At 36.8% G+C, this 16848-nt stretch overlaps 1 protein-coding gene across 4 annotated transcripts in view; it reads left to right on the top strand.

Annotated features, from left to right (window-relative positions):
• Positions 1 to 16848, top strand: part of UBAP1 (ubiquitin associated protein 1) — a 56113-nt gene that overhangs the window by 15908 nt on the left and 23357 nt on the right. For 3 of the 4 annotated variants that reach the window (XM_069474357.1, XM_069474356.1, XM_069474355.1), the window contains one exon: positions 14170 to 14210. The exons of the other annotated variant lie outside the window; for it this stretch is intronic. In XM_069474357.1, the coding sequence (XP_069330458.1) occupies positions 14208 to 14210 (3 nt within the window). In that variant the 5' untranslated portion in view covers positions 14170 to 14207. The remainder of the gene's footprint in view (positions 1 to 14169; positions 14211 to 16848) is intronic. 4 annotated transcript variants of the gene reach the window in all.

A 16848-nucleotide genomic window follows, 5' to 3' on the forward strand; every position in this document is an offset into this window, starting at 1 on the left:
GCTTGGAACTGCCTACTGTGCCGTTGTGCTAATATCATGCTGATGTCACTACTTGATTTGCTTTTTATTTATTTTTATTTATTATTTATTTATGAGACAGAGTCTCACTCTGTTGCCCGGGCTAGAGTGCCATGGAGTCAGCCTACCTCACAGCAACCTCAAACTCCTGGGCTCAAGCAATCCTTTTGCCTCAGCCTCCCAAGTAGCTGGGACTACAGGCATGCGCCATCATGCCCGGCTAATTTTTTATATATATTTTTAGTTGTACAGCTAATTTCTTTCTATTTTTAGTAGAAATGAGATCTTGCTCTTGCTCAGGCTGGTCTTGAACTCCTGACCTCAAGTGATCCTCCTGCCTGGGCCTCCCAGAGTGCTAGGATTACAGGTGTGATCCACCACACCCGGCCTATTATTATTACTATTATTTTTTTACTCCTCCCATTATTATTTTTTTTGAGACAAAGTCTTGCTCTGTCACCCTGGGTGAAGTGGTGTCGTCATAGCTCACTGCAACCTCAAACTCCTGGGTTTAAGTGATCCTCCTGTCTCAGCCTACTGAATAGCTGGGACTATAGATGCATACCTTGATGCCAGGTTAATTTTTCTATTTTTAGTAGAGATGGGGTCTCACTCTTGCTCAAGCTGGTCTCAAACTCTTGAGCTCAAGCAATCCTCCTGCCTTGGCCTCCCAGAGTGCTAGGATTATAGGTATGAGCCACCGTGCCCAGCCTCACTTAACAGAGTTTAAATGGCAGCTTTATTATCTACCAAATGTTGATATTTTGGGTATTTTTAATGATTTCTATTGTGTTCCATTAATCTGCTTATGCACCAATACAATACAGCTTTAAGTGTTGTGTCTTTTAATAAATATTTTAATCTCTGATAGTCTATAGTCTCCCTTCATTGTTTTCTTCAGAGGTTTTTCTTTTCTTTTTTTTTTTTTTGCTGTTTTTACTTAATTGTTATTTCCATGTGGACTTTAGAATTAGCTCATCTAGTTAAAAAATAAAAACAGAAGACTCTAGTTTTTATTTGGATCATGCCAAATTTATATAGCAACTTAGAATTGATCTTAATGATGTTGAGTGTGTAATCCATGATTATCATCTGTTTTTCTAATCTTAGAAGTCGTCTTTTGTGTATTTCACTAGAGCTTTAGTTTTCCCCTTGTGTGTCTTAAGTTTATTCTTGGTTCTTACACCATGTGGTATATTGTATGTTTCTATTATATTTCTTATGTGGTCATTATATACATGAAAGCTGTTTATTTCAGAATATTAATTTTGTGTCCAGAAACTTTTTTGTATTCTCTTATATTTGTAATAGTTTTTCATTTTTTGGGTTTTCTTGGGAAACTATTCTTTTCTGACTTTTTATTTCTTCCATCTAATATTAAATAACAATATTAAACAATTGTGATAATAATGGACATCTTTGTCTTGTTCCTGTCCTGAGTGGGAATCCTATAGTTTCCCCACTAGTCAGTATTCTCTGGTATTTGGTATTGAGAGAGGTAGGGTTTTTTGGTTTGTTTTTTAAACTCATGTTAAGGAGATTGCCATATGATTTTTCTTCTTCAGTCTATTAATATATGGTGAATTATATCAACAGATTTCCTTTATTTTTTTTTTTTTTGTTAGGTCTCCAGCTAGAAGACAGATTTCCTAACTATCCCATGTATATGGGGAAAAAAAAAATCCCACTGGACATGGTATATTCCTGTATGTACTACTACATTTGATTGGCACTTTTTATTTTGAGGATTTTCATATCTATATTCATACATGAGATTTTTGAGAAATTTTCTCTTTTTTGGCATCAATATTGTGCTTACTTTGTAAAAAAAAAAAAATTAAGGCATTTTCCATCTTTTCCTGTATTTTGGAACCATTAAAATCTCAGTGGAGTTACGTTTCTTTTGGGTGACAAGAATTCTTTGGCAACTCTTTCTGTTTCCTCTGTGGCTATAGATCTGAGTATGATTTCTGCCTCTTCTGGGTTCAGTTTTAATAATTAATCTTTTCCTAGGAGATCATACATTTTGACCGGTTCTCAGATGTACTTGCAAGTCGTTAAGAAAGCAATATCCTCGGGCCGGGGTGGTGGCTCACGCCTGTAATCCTAGCACTCTGGGAGGCCGAGGTGGGCGGATCGTTTGAGCTCAGGAGTTCGAGACCAGCCTGAGCAAGAGCGAGACCCCATCTCTACTAAAAATAGAAAGAAATTATATGGACAGCTAAAAATATATATAGAAAAAATTAGCCGGGCATAGTGGCGCATGCCTGTAATCCCAGCTACTCGGGAGGCTGAGACAGGAGGATCGCTTGAGCTCAGGAGTTTGAGGTTGCTGTGAGCTAGGCTGATGCCACGGCACTCACTCTAGCCTGGGCAACAGAGAGAGACTCTGTCTCAAAAAAAAAAAAAAAAAAAAAAAAGAAAGCAATATCCTTAGGATTATTTTAATTTTCTCTATTTTGAATGTTTAATTTTTCTCCTTTTTTATTGTTAGCTAGACAGTTTATTTTCCAAAGAACTAGCTCTTGATTTATTTTTCTGCTTTTTTTTTTCTGCTTTTTAATTGATTGTTTTCTGTTTATATCTTTACTACTATTTTCACTCTTGTTTTCCTTAGGTGGTTTTTGTTTTTTGTTTTTTGTTTTTCTTTTAGGCACAGGGTCTTGCTTTGTCGCCCTGGCTGGAGTGCAATGGCATGATCATAGCTCACTGTAACCTTGAACTCTTGGGCCTAAGTGATCTTCCTGTCTCAGTCTCCTGCAGGTAGCTCGGGCTGCAGGTGTGCACCATCATGCCTGGCTTATTATTATTATTATTATTTTTTTTTTATAGAGACAGTGTCTCACTATGTTGCCCAGGCTGGTCTTGAGCTCCTGGGTTCAAGTGATCCTCCTGCCTTGGCCTCCAAAAGCTTTGGATTACAGGCTTGAGCCACTGTGCCTGGTTTAAGTGGTTATTTTTATTCTAAGACCCTGTGACTTGTGCTGTGAATTTTCCTGAGTATTGTAATACTTTGACTATGTCTTGTAGGTTGTCAAATGCAGTATTTTCATTACATTATCTTCTGCAATTTTATTTTTGGTTCCCTTTTTGATCCATGAATTCTTTAAGAGACAACTTAAAAATTCAGGTAGAAGGACTTTTTGTTTTCTGATGTAATTGGTTCCTAATTTTTTGGCCTTTTGACTATTGACTGTGCTACTTCTGATTTTAGAAATTTATTATGGTTTTCTTTGTGGCCTAATACTTAAGGTTTGTAAAGTGTTCTGTGGGTATTTTAAAAGGTATATTCTGGCCGGGTGCGGTGGCTCACGCCTGTAATCCTAGCACTCTGGGAGGCTGAGGCGGGCCTCCTGTTTGAGCTCAGGAGTTTGAGACCAGCCTGAGCAAGAGCGAGATCCCGTCTCTACTAAAAATAGAAAGAAATTATATGGACAACTAAAAATATATATAGAAAAAATTAGCTGGGCATGGTGGCGCATGCCTGTAGTCTCAGCTACCTGGGAGGCTGAGGCAGGAGGATTGCTTGAGCCCAGGAGTTTGAGGTTGCTGTGAGCTAGGCTGATGCCACGGCACTCTAGCCCGGGCAACAGAGTGAGACTCTGTCTCAAAAATAAAAATAAAAGGTATATTCTGCTTTCAGAGTGCTTTTGACACAATATAAATTAGATCTACATTGGATCTAAATTAGAATAATTATGTATTCCTCCCTGATTTTTTTTATTTCCTATAATCTTTGCTTTATGAGTGGTGATGTTATGTTATTCGGACAGTTCATATCTGTTAGCTCTTCATCATGCATTGTACCCTTTATTGTTAGTAAAGCAAAACACCTATTACAGCTCCATGAAATCTGTAACCTAGAGCGATCTGTGTGTTTGCAGGTCTTAATGGTCTGGAAACCACTGATTTATTCTTTTTTTTTCCTCTCTGAAGTCATCTGTCATTAGTTACAAATTGTGTTTCTTTTTAGTTCTCTTATAGGTACCTAGTTGTTGTTTGTTCCCCCTAGTTACAAAGTACCTGTGTGTATCCACAGATAGATGTCTCCATTTGTGCTCAATACAGAAAACCCAAAAAACAAATAGCATAAAAAGAAAAACCAAAAGGCTAACGTGTAATCCCACTATCCCAAAACAACTACTATTATAAGAATATGTCTCATCCTTATTTGTTTCCATTTCTATGTAAACATACATTCCTCTTTTCCAAAATATCAGGGCACATTAGATTTTGTTTCTGTAGGTTAGTGACTCAAATTTTCCTTTTTTAGTTTTCCATAAAACAGTGGTGCTCAGGAAAAATCAGAACAAGCAGTATTGTAGCTGAATTGAAAAAAGAAATTAATGCTTTTAAAAAAAGCCTACTGGGACTATTGAAATGCTGCTCCTTATGAATCAGTGTACTGTTGACCTCTTTTGTTGGCTTTCCATTTTCAGCCAAATATGCTGATGTGCAGCACCCAGTAATAAGGGGGCTTAGTTTTGTAAACACAGAGCTTGTGAAAAGTGGAAGATCATGAAAGTAATGTCTCTGGCTAATTCTCAGACTTGAACAGACTGAAAGTCAGGTCTCATAAACTCAATTTAGTCTTCACAGCCACTTTCTTAACTCATAAAAAATTAAGATTCTAATACTGTCATGTTCAAATAAAAATTTGCTTTTTGGCTGGGTGCAGTGGCTCATGTCTGTAATCCTAGCACTCTGGGAGGCCGAGGCGGGTGGATTGTTTGAGCTCAGGAATTCGAAACCAGCCTGAGCAAGAGCAAGACCCCGTCTCTACTAAAAATAGAAAGAAATTATATGGACAACTAAAAATATATATGTAGAAAAAATTAGCCAGGCATGGTGGCACATGCCTGTAGTCCCAGCTACTCGGGAGGCTGAGGCAGGAGGATTGCTCGAGCCCAGGAAGCTAGGATGATCCCACGGCACTCTAGCCTGGGCGATAGAGACTCTGTCTCAAAAAAAAAAAAAAAAAAAAAAAATTTACTTTTTGTCTATAGGTATACCAATTGACTTACTAGTGGTCAAGAGTGCTTGGAAAATAGGTTATTTTCTTGAGAGTTATATTTAATTCATCAACATTTGCTGACCTCTTGCTGCATGTCAGGCAGTATGCAAAAGTATTTTTTTGTTTTTGTAATGAGAATCATTTGAGGTTATTTTATAAGTGGTATAGGAAATGGTTTCTAGACCTGTGGGTTTCATGGATCAGTAACATTAAGGGGAAAAAGGGGAGGGGAGATTAACATATGATTGCCAGCTTTTATTTTGTCAGTAAAGACATTTTTAGAAAGTTGCTGTGTATATAGTAAATGATGGTATCACTTATTTTTAATACTCAATATTTAGTTTGGGAACATGAATATTTTCCTTCATTTTATTCTCCCATTATAGATTTATAGTCTGTTGAGAGTTGGCTATTTATTCAGTCTACTATCTTTATTTTACTGATGAAGGAACTGCTGAGGCTCCAGAATGTCTCTGAGACCTCAGGGAGAAGAAAGAAAACTTTCTCATGAGTATAGTATAGCCTAGTATTGACGTGTTAATAATAGTCACACGTGTATGTGTTGGTATGAGCTGTATGGCTGGTAATTTTATCTTCAGACTTGAAATGTGATCCTTTCTACAGCCATCGTTTTCTGTAAATCAGAATTTCCTGGATTAATTTGTATTTGGGAAATTCGTGATTGTAGATGTTATTGTAGAAGAGTGACTGTGATAGCTTACTGAAATATTGAATTGCTGTTTTGTATTGGGAAGCTGTTTGTAGACTGTAATTTCATTTCATGTAATAGTAATTGATAGATATATGAAAGGGAAGAAATTGAAAATGAGAACATTAATATAATTGCTCTTGAGCTTTCTCTTTCCCCTTATGAAAGGGCCTGGGCCCTTTCACAAGATGTTTGTTTTTATTCTGGTCTCCTATACCTACCTTCCTTCCCCTACCACCTTTTTCTTTTCTTTAGTTCATCTCTTCTTCCGCTTTCCTCTTTCCCTCTGGCTCCTCCTCCTCCTCTCCCGGCAGTTCTCTTCTTGTTACCTATTTCTCCATCTCTTTTTATTCTTAGATGTCTTTAGTCAGTAATTCAAATTTCAAGTTATCAGTTTTCTTCTTATAACATTTGAACTGAAGTGGCACTGAGCTGGAAAAATAGAACATTGCTGTTAATTCTTGGTTGTTCAGGGATTTCTAAGTTTTATTAGTGTAAAAGCTTATGGATTAAGAGTATCTGTTATTGCTCTTTCTGCTTGAAACGTTCCCTTTAATAAACACATTTACATTTATTTTAGTGGAAATTTATGATTGCTTATGAACTTATTTTTCCCTGTGAGTACTTACAATTTTACATTAGGGTCAAATGTATTTCTTTCAGTCTTGTTTTGTGTACATTTTTTTTACATAGTTATCGTAATTTAATTTGTAAAAACATTTTAAAACTTATAATTATTTCCTATTTATTATATGCTTTTAATAAACACTCTTAATGCCATCACGTCTTCTGAATTTCCATTATTTACTCATTTTCCATAATTGAACATTTAGATTATAGGAGGGTATTATAAAGTAAATGGGTTTAATTAAGTAAAATGAAGTGTTTTGGTTGTTTTTCCCAAAGCAAGAAAGGTTTGGAAAAATGAAGTTGTTGATTTTGCTAAGATGTTCCAGGGGAAGAATTGAACCTAAGTAGTTACTAAAACACTTTTGATCCTTGAGACACTGAAGTTTTGCTACATAGTAGACATTAAGAAAAATCTTTACTGTAAGTTCTCAAATATGGATTTCTCACATTCTTAAGGTTTGTGAAAGATATAATAGGAGTTAACATTTAGTGAACTATTTTAATATTTAAAGAAAACCCTTGGAAAATCTACATATTATCAGCTCCATTGGAGCATAATTTTAAAAATTTTACATTCTTTTATTTAGTAATAATGTTACCAAACCAAACTGGGGTCCGTTCACCTGGCACAGCAAGGCCAGACACTGAAGCCAAGAGCTGCAGCAGGATAAATGGCACCATGCAAAGAGAATGAGCAGCTAATGCTAAGACCTGAACCCCCTGATGGTTTTAAAGGCAGAGTGTTTAAAGGCAGGGGTACATTTTAGGCAGGCAAAATTATGAGTCAATACATGGAGATTATACATTGTCCTGGCCCAAAAATGCGGGATATCCTGAAGTGGAGGGCCTATGGATCATACGTAGATTCAGGGATTCTTGGATTAGTGGGGAGGAATTTTAAATTGGGTGTGACTCTATCCAGGCCCTTCAGGGAGAAATTTAGAACAAAAAATGGTGGTCAGAGTTCAATTCCTCAGTTCCCCTTTATCTGCATTTTCCATCTTGTGGGGGTTTCTGGAAAGCAACTCAAGAACATATGTTAAGATGCCATCTTTTGGGGAACTAAAACACTTCGTGACTCTGGCTGTCTTGGAGGGCCATTGTTACTTCTATTCACTTTTCAAGGCTGGCTAGGTTCCTGGAATTTCCCCTGAAGGAGCTCAAGATTTTCCTTTATTTTCTTGCTTGTGAGGCCCCTAAGAGGGGTCCCTGCTCGTCTCAATAAGGGGAACTATATTTTAATTTTCATTTACTGTTCCTTTTGTAATAGAGAATTCTCTTTATTGAAGATTATATGCATACTTTAAAGTAGTACCTCCCCCTTCACACTCCCCATCCGTCTTCTGTTTAGTTTGTTCATTGCTGTTTTGATTTTCAGACTCAGAAGTTGTTGACGCCCATCTCTCTGGGACTTTTCACCTGAGTTCCTCACTGCTGCCTTTTTTTAAAATTGTATTTTTGTTTGTTTGTTTTGCTATTTCATTTTTTAAAAAGTAATTTATTGAGTAAGCATCTCCATGCCCCCTGCTCCTGACAACCACCAATATGTTTTCTGTCTCTATAGATTTTCCCTTTCTGGATATATTATATAAATGGAATCACAAAATATATATGACCTGTTTTATCTGTCCTCTTTCACTTAGCACAATATTTTGGAAGTTCATATTGTAGCGTGTGTCAGTGCTTGATTCCTTTTTATGGATGTATCTGACTGATAGATATTACTGCTGAATATTGTTGCACTGAAGGGATGTATCACATTTTGTTTATTTCATTCATCAATTGGTAGACATTTGGGTTGTTTCCACATTTTTACTATTATGACTAATGCTCCTATGAACATTCATGTACAGTTTTTTGTGTGGACATATGTTTTTATTTTCCTTGGGCATATATCTAGAAGAGGAATTGCTAGGTCACATGATAACTATGTTTAACATTTTGGGAAACTCCCGGATTATTTTCCAAAGTGGTTACTTTATGTTACATTCCCACTGGCAGTGTATAGGGTTCTAATTTCTCCATGTCCTTGTCACACCCTGTTATTGTCTCTCTTTTTGGTTATCGCCATTCTTGTTGGTGTGAATGCCATCTCATTGTGTTTTTTTAAAAATTTAAGATAAGATTAACATAAAACTAACCATTTAAAAGTGAACAATTCAGTGGCATTTAGCACATTCAAAATGTACTGCCTCTGTCTATATCCAGAACTCTCTTTGTGGTTTTGATTTGCATTTCCCTGATGACTAATAATATGAAGCATCTTTTCATGTACTTTTTGTCCATTTGTATATCTTTGGAGAAATGACTATTCAAATCCTTTGGCCATTTCTTTCTTTCTTTTTTTTTTTTTTGAGACAGAGTTTCACTCTGTTGCTTGGGGTAGAGTGCCATGGCATCAGCTCAGCTCACAGCAACCTCAAACTTCTGGGCTCAAGCGATGCTTCTGCCTCAACCTCTTGGACTACAGGCATGCGCCACCATGCCCGGCTAATTTTTTCTATGTATTTTTTAGTTGTCCAGCTAATTTTCTTTGTGTTATCTTACCTGAGCTCTTGCTCAGGCTGGTTTCGATCTCCTGAGCTCAAATGATCCACCCGCCTCAGCCTCCCAGAGTGCTAGGATTAGAGGCGTGAGCCACTGTGCCCGGCCTTTTTGGCCATATCTAATTGAGTTATTTGTCTTTTTTATTATTGAGTTGTAGAGTTTTTTATATATTCCAGATACAAGTCCCTTAATCAGATATATGGTTTGCAGATATTTTCTCCCATTGTGTGAATTCTTTTGGTTGAGCTTTTTAAAAATCATTTTATTTTTAATTGGCATAGAATAATTATACATACAATGTGACGTTTCAGTACAAGTGTACATAGTGTAATGATCAAATCAGGGTAATTAGCAAATCCATCACCTTAAACATTTATTATTTCCTTGTCGTGAGAACATTCGGAGTCTTCTATTTATTTTATTTTTAAAGACAGGATCATGCTGTGTTGGCCAGGCTAGAGTGCAGTGGCCTGATTATAGTTCACTGTAACCTCAAATACTTGGGCTCAAGCAGTGCTCCCACCTCAGAATCCCAAGTAGCTGGGACTATAGGCATGCACCACCATGCCTGGCTAATTTTTTAAAAAATAATTTTTTGTAGAGATGGGGCCTCACTATGTTGCCTAGGCTGGTCTTGAAATTCCTGGCCTCAAGCAATCCTCCCGCCTCTCAAAGTGCCAGGATCACAGGCATAAGGCACCATGCCTGGCTATTTTCAAATATACAGTATATTATTGTTTTTTTTTTATTTTTTGTTTTTTTTTTGAGACAGAGTCTCACTCTGTTGCCTGGGCTAGAGTGAGTGCCGTGGCGTCAGCCTAGCTCACAGCAACCTCAAACTCCTGGGCTTAAGCGATCCTACTGCCTCAGCCTCCCGAGTAGCTGGGACTACAGGCATGCGCCACCATTCCAGGCTGATTTTTTCTATATATATTTTTAGTTGGCCAGATAATTTCTTTCTATTTTTAGTAGAGATGGGGTCTCGCTCTTGCTCAGGCTGGTCTCGAACTCCTGACCCTGAGCGATCCTCCCATCTCGGCCTCCCAGAGTGCTAGGATTACAGATGTGAGCCACCGCGCCCGGCCTATTATTGTTAATTATATGACACCCTGTTGTACAATAGAATACCAGAATTTATTCCTCCTCTATAACTGTAACTTTATATCTGTTGACTAATTTCTCCCTAACCACTGCCCTCTTCTCCCCAGCCTCTGATAACCACTATTCTACTTCTACTTTTTTGGGGAGGGTGTGCTACTATTTATTTATGACAGATATTCCACATCCATGATTCTCTCCAGTCAAAACTTCTTTGAGATGATGCTGTCAGCCTTGGTCAATCAGAGTCATCTGACTCGTCCATCCTGCAAATGGCCCCACAGATAACACAGGTTTTAAACTGGCAGTTAAACCTGCCTGTGACCTTGTCAGCTTCAGCCACATTCATCTGGATGGATGTGTGGTCCTTAGCACCAATGATGTTGTTGTTAGAGCATTCCCTTGGCACATATAGGTCCACAAACTTGCTAGTGATGTTTTACGTGTTGAAGCCAAGTCTGCTGCCACCAGGATGCATGCAGGCCTCTACTTTTATGAGATCAACTTTTTTAGATTCCGCGTAAGAGTGAGATCATGTGCTATTTGTCTTTCTGTTTAATTCCACTTAGCATAATGTCCTGCAGGTTCATCCATGTTGTCTCAAATGACAGAATTTCATTCTTTTTTATGGCTGAATAGTTTCAGCCTTTTTTTAAAAGCCAAGAATCCATTTAAATTTAGATGGAACTTCTTGATAACATTCCTGAAATCAGCTTATTCTTGGTGTTTGGGAAATTATTTATTAAATCAGAGACTCATTCTCTCTCAAGCCCTTTTACCTCAAAAACAGCTGCTGCTTCAAATAACTCATATCCCACAATTTTTATTAGGATTATGGAGATGAAAGCACTCATTTGCTGCACCTATCTCTCAGCATATTCACAGCTCTCCTTGCTGGATGGTTAGATACTGCTTCTTTCCCAACAGAGATTTAGGAAAACAAATTTCTGGTATGTGCTTATGTGGGAAGGTTGAAGCTGCCAAGAATCTTACTTCTGGGTTTTTAAAGTTTCATGGTGGTGCTGTGGTGTATTATGTACCTTACAATGACCCCGAAGCCCTGTACGAACCTATAAAATGTCTTTTGCACATATAAAAAGGTTAAATCATTTTTCAGTATGGGTTGTTGGTTCTTTGAAAATTGATGATCCATACACTTTATGATTTTAACTCTCCATTAACTAAAATGTCAACCAGAATATTCCATTTCCACATCATGCTGGAAAACTGAAGCTTTTAAAGTAAAGCTTTAAAAGAAATAATAAAATTAATACATTTTGTTATAGAATGTTCAGAAACAAAAAAATCTTATGAGTTATTTCTAAGCCTACCACCTAGAAGCAACCATTATGAATTTTTTTTTTTTTTGGAGACAGAGTCTCACTCTGTTGCCCAGACTAGAGTGCCGTGGCATCAGCTTAGCTCACAGCAACCTCAAACTCCTGGGCTCAAGCAATCCTACTGCCTCGGCCTCCTGAGTAGCTGGGACTATAGGCATGTGCCACCATGCCCGGCTAATTTTTTGTGTATATATATATTTTTTAGTTGTCTAGCTAATTTCTTTCTGTTTTTTTAGTAGAGATGGGGTCTCGCTCTTGCTCAGGCCGGTCTCGAACGCCTGAGCTCAAATGATCCTCCCGCCTCGGCCTCCCACCATGCTAGGATTACTGGCATGAGCCACCGTGCCCAGCCCATTATAAATTTTTTATGTAGTTTCCTGTATTTGAAATGCTTGGAACCAGAAGTGTTCTGGATTTTGGAATATTTGCATTGTACTTACCAGTTCAGCATCCCTAATCTGAAACTCTGGAATCTTTACTGCCCCAATGAGAATTTCCTTTGAGTGTCATGTCAATGCTCAGAAAAGTTGCAGATTCTGTAATATTTCAAATTTTCAGATTAGAGATCCTCAACCTATATTTCCTTCTGATTTTTTTCTTTTCGAAAATTTTAAAATATAGTTTATTTCTTTTTTTTTCTTTTTTTTTTTTTTGAGATAGAGTCTTGCTCTGTCTCCCAGACTCAACCGTGGTGGCATCGTCGTAGCTCACTGCAACCTCAAACTCCCAGGCTCGAGCAATCCTCTTGCCTCAGCCTCCTGAGTAGCTGGGACTACCGGCCTTGTGGGCCGGCTAATTTTTCTGTTTTTAGTAGAGAAGGGGTCTTGCTTTTGCTCAGGCTGGTCTCAAACTCCTTCCACCCTGGCCTCCCAGAGTGCTAGGATTACAGGTGCCCGGCCTAGTTTATTTCTTTTGAAATTTGAAAATACTTACTTTTTACATAATACTTTCTATCCTTAAAGGGGTTGGGCATGGCCATTATTTTCTACTTAATATTGTGGTCAGGTCCACGGTAGTTAACTAAGGAGTGACTTTCCACGAGTAATGGAAGATAATTGTTCGCTGTTGACACTTTATCCTTGAGTAACACTTCCTGGCTGGTAGGTCTTAATGTTGGGAGACCTCTCCTTCTGGGGTAACTGGACAGCAGGATAAGTGTATGCCTTTTGCTAATATGGTATGATGTTCTGCCCATGTAGGACAGATAGTATCGTATAAATGAGGTAGGGGAATGTCTCTATGAAATGGCCTTGTCTAAGTTAGAATCAGGATGGGCTGTTGGAGGAGGTTTATTATTTTTTGTTAGGCAAGTACATATTTTTCCCCCCTAAAGAGTTAATTTATTGCCCCACAGATTGTAAAAAATAATGATTAAATTTCTCTTCTTTTTTTTTTTTTTTTTTTTTTTTTTGAGACAGAGTCTTGCTTTGTTGCCCTGGCTAGAATGAGTGCCGTGGCGTCAGCCTAGCTCACAGCAACCTCAAACTCCTGGGCTTAAGCGATCCTACTGCCTCAGCCTCCCGAGTAGCTGGGACTACAGGCATGCGCCACCATGCCCGGCTAATTTTTTTTTTATATATATATATTTTAGTTGGCCAGATAATTTCTTTCTATTTTTAGTAGAGACGGGGTCTCGCTCTTGCTCAGGCTGGTCTCGAACTCCTGACCTTGAGCGATCCACCCGCCTCGGCCTCCCAGAGTGCTAGGATTACAGGCGTGAGCCACCGCGCCCGGCCTTAAATTTCTCTTCTACCAACGAGTTTATTACAAACTTATTTCACTCATTATTAGCCTTATGAAAGTGAAAAGCTGTCACTCATATTTCCCTTTCCTCTCTTCTTCACTTAAATAATCATTCTTTAGTTTGCATAGCTTATTCAATTTAGAGCTACTTTTTTTGGAAACAGCTTTATTGATATAATTTACATACATAAAGTTTACCCATTTAAGTGTTCAATTCACTAGTGTGTTTAGTTTAGTCACAAAGTTTTGGAACTATCACCACAATTAATTTTAGAACATTTTTATCACCCCAAAAAGAAATTTGTACTTGCAAACCATGGTGACTGCATTTTAAAACTGTTCTAGGTTTGCTCTGTGTCTGCCAAGTTTAGAAGGTATTTTATCATTTAAACATAGTATTAAAATAATATTTTGAATTTGCATTTTTCAAGTAATGTTTGAAAAATTTTTTTTCTTTTTAAAGTAACTTATGGTATAAAAACCAATTTACCTTGACTTAAATTTTTTTTCTTTTATATTGGGAAGAAATTTTGTTGGAGATCATACATCATGGTACAACCCCCTTGTCATCAGACAGGAAGCATATTAATAGACTTTAGTAGCTGTATAATTTGTTATTTGGAATTTTGGCATTTCCACAGTGAAATTTTATTCTACTGGGATAGATTAAAATATCATTAAACAATTCTATTATATCTAATTTTAGTGTGATGTATATATACTTTTTGGGGGAGTATATATACTTTTTGAAAGACTGGGTGTGGTGGTGTGCCTATAGTCCTAGCTACTAGGGATCCTCAGGTAGGAGGATTGCTTGAGCCCAGGAATTCAAAGCCAGCCTGGGCAACATAGCGAGACCCTATCTCTAACAAAACAAAACAAAAAAACTCATTCCCCCCCCCCCATTCTCTCTTCTTTTTTGTGATTTTGGGAGTGAGAAGTGAGGACTGTCTCAGTCCGGGAACCTTTGGTCTTCTGGTTTCTTTCTGTAAGTCTCAATTTTCTTATAATTATTTGTTTATATCCCTTTAAGGCATCATGTACCTAACAAATATTTCCTTGCTTTTCAGGTTCTAAATGGCTTCTAAGAAGTTGGGTGCAGATTTTCATGGTAAGTGGACTGTTGGTTATCATGGTTTAAGTTCTGATTTGATCAGAGATTTTAAGATCACTTAGCACAGTTTACGTGTTCTTTTTTTTTTCTTTCAATGACTAGCTTGAGAAAAATAAAGTTATACAACAATGTAGCATATACATCCTAAAGGTCTTCATATAACTTTAATTTTCAAGTATTTCTTCAAATGGATTGTCTCTGGTTTTGTACTGGAAACTGCTAGAGATGGATAAGGAGCCTTCCTATTTTGGTTGCTCTTCAGCATTATTTTGAGGTAGTTACCATTCCCTTTCCTGTTCCTTGATCATAGCTCTTTTCCATCTGTGTGGGTGACCAATTTTAACCCTTCAGTTAATGCTTTATAATATTTTGTTTTAGTTCCCTCCACCCCCTCTGCCCCATAAAAAGTAGTAATTTACTACAAATCAATCACTATATTACAGAGGTATCAATAATAGCAATTACAATTTTGCATTTGAAACTAGTAGTTTCTCTATTTTCTTCTCCTAAGATACAACCTTCCAAAATGAAATATACTTTACTATCTGCATTTGGGGAGAATGTAGGTACCTAAGAAGTTAAAATTAAAGTTAGACTCTCTTTTTATGCAGCAGAAAATAGAATTAAACACCTGAAATAGCCAAACACCACAATTATTTTAAAAGAGATTTTAAAGTTGATCTCCTATCACATCATTGTAAGAATGATTTACTAGACTGCTTGACAACATGTGTTGTCTGAAGATGTCTGATCAATAAAGACTTCTTCTTTTTCTTTTTCTTTTTTTTTTTTTTTGAGCTTCCCCCATCTTCTTAAATTCCTAACCAAAATGTTATTGTTTAAATGAAATTTTCTACCTAAGTAAGTTTAAGAGAAAGATTTTTCTCTTTCTCTCTTAGGCTTCTATTCTTTTAACAGAGCTCTATTTATTGAGCTCCTGGTTGAATTTTAGTGGTTTTAATTCAGTTTTTAGAGTAAAAAAACCCTATTTTTAGATATCATATAGTTTAAGAAATAGAAATTAAAGGGAGAATATTTAATAGGAGATCTCATAGGCATCTGAGTACAAAAAGAATCAAGTTTAATCTGGTCTTAAAAGGCTAAAATTAGAAAGCCAGGAAACTAAGGCTACTATTCCTTCCATTTCCTATGAAGCTACTTAGCTTTTCCTCACTGCTTTTCACTGTGACTGTGTTCCATTTTTATTCTTCTGTTTATAGACTTGCTTTCTTGGCCTACTAGTGTAGAGTACACAGGGCCAAAAATGGCTACCCCAGTTATGGTGCTGCTTGCTATTTGACCTTTCAGTGTAAGTGGCTAGTATCCTAGAGCTAGAGTTTTTGTGTGTTTTGGTCAAGGGAATCTGATGGCATAGCCTAACTTAGTTTATGAGCCTATGAATTGGCTCCCCCAAAGTTAGGTGTTATCTGACTGGTCCATTGAGGGGTTAATGGCTGTGGATATAATTTTTCTAGGTCACTTTTTCTAGGTGTGGACAAGGAGATAACTGCTTTCTCTCATTACTGGATAATAAAATGCTTTTTTTTCTATTTAAACATTTGGGGATGACTAGGTCTTGTGACACGCTGTCTTATGACTAGCATTTGATTTACCTACAAGTTCATTTTGTTCAACTAAAGTTGAGCGTCTTCCACTGTTATTAATAACCACATATCCCTGAATAACACAATAAGGGATATAGTTATTTCTTGAAGACTTTTAGAAATATTATCCATATATTATGTAAACTGCAAACCCGTGGCTCGGTTTAGATCAGGACTTTCTCGGAGCCTGGTGCTTTAAAATGTCAATCCTCTTTAATTCTTAAGTGATTCTTCACTTGTTTCATTTAGGAAAAAAGTTATTGTTCAAAACTGACTTTTAAAGGATTTTAAAAAATGTTTTGGCAAATAAATTAACTCTTTTTATATCTGGAAAAATGCCTTTGAAGATTCTAATTTAGGAAAAAGTAAGCCTCTATAATAAGACAATAAAATTAAGCTCTCTCTCTTTTTAAACCACTTTATTGAGGTTATTGGGGGTATGATTGACATATAAAAACCTGTATATATTTAACATACACATCTTGATGAGTTTGAGGGTAAGTATACACTCATGAAACCATCACTACCATTAAAACAAAAGCATTTCCATTACCTCCCAAAGTTTCCTCCCAAACTTTTATTATTATTATTTGTGTGGGCTTTTGTTTTTTTGGGGGGCTAAGAACACTTACCATAAGATCTACCTTCTTAGCAGTTTTAAGTATACAATATAGTATTGTTAGTTATGGACACTGTGCTGTATAGTAGATTCCTCAGAACATAATTATCTTGCATAACCAAAATTTTATATCCTTTAATCATGATCTCCTCAAAACTCCTGGAAAATGGACAAGCTGTCCCACTTATGTCCAGTTAGCTAATTTGCAGAGAGGTTCATTTTTCCCTTGGTTTAATGTCTATTAAGAGATTGAAATGCTTTTTAAAAAGGCATTTTATTTTAGATTATTTTAAAAAGCTGATCTGTAATTGCTTTATAATTTCATGTAATTCTAATCATTATTTTCTGTATGTAATGTGACCTGCCCCCCAACCTGTGCTACTTTCAAGATTTTCTCTTTATCTTTTACTTT

This window comes from Eulemur rufifrons, chromosome 7, assembly GCF_041146395.1.
Source record: "Eulemur rufifrons isolate Redbay chromosome 7, OSU_ERuf_1, whole genome shotgun sequence".
Classification (NCBI taxonomy): Eukaryota; Metazoa; Chordata; class Mammalia; order Primates; family Lemuridae; genus Eulemur; species Eulemur rufifrons.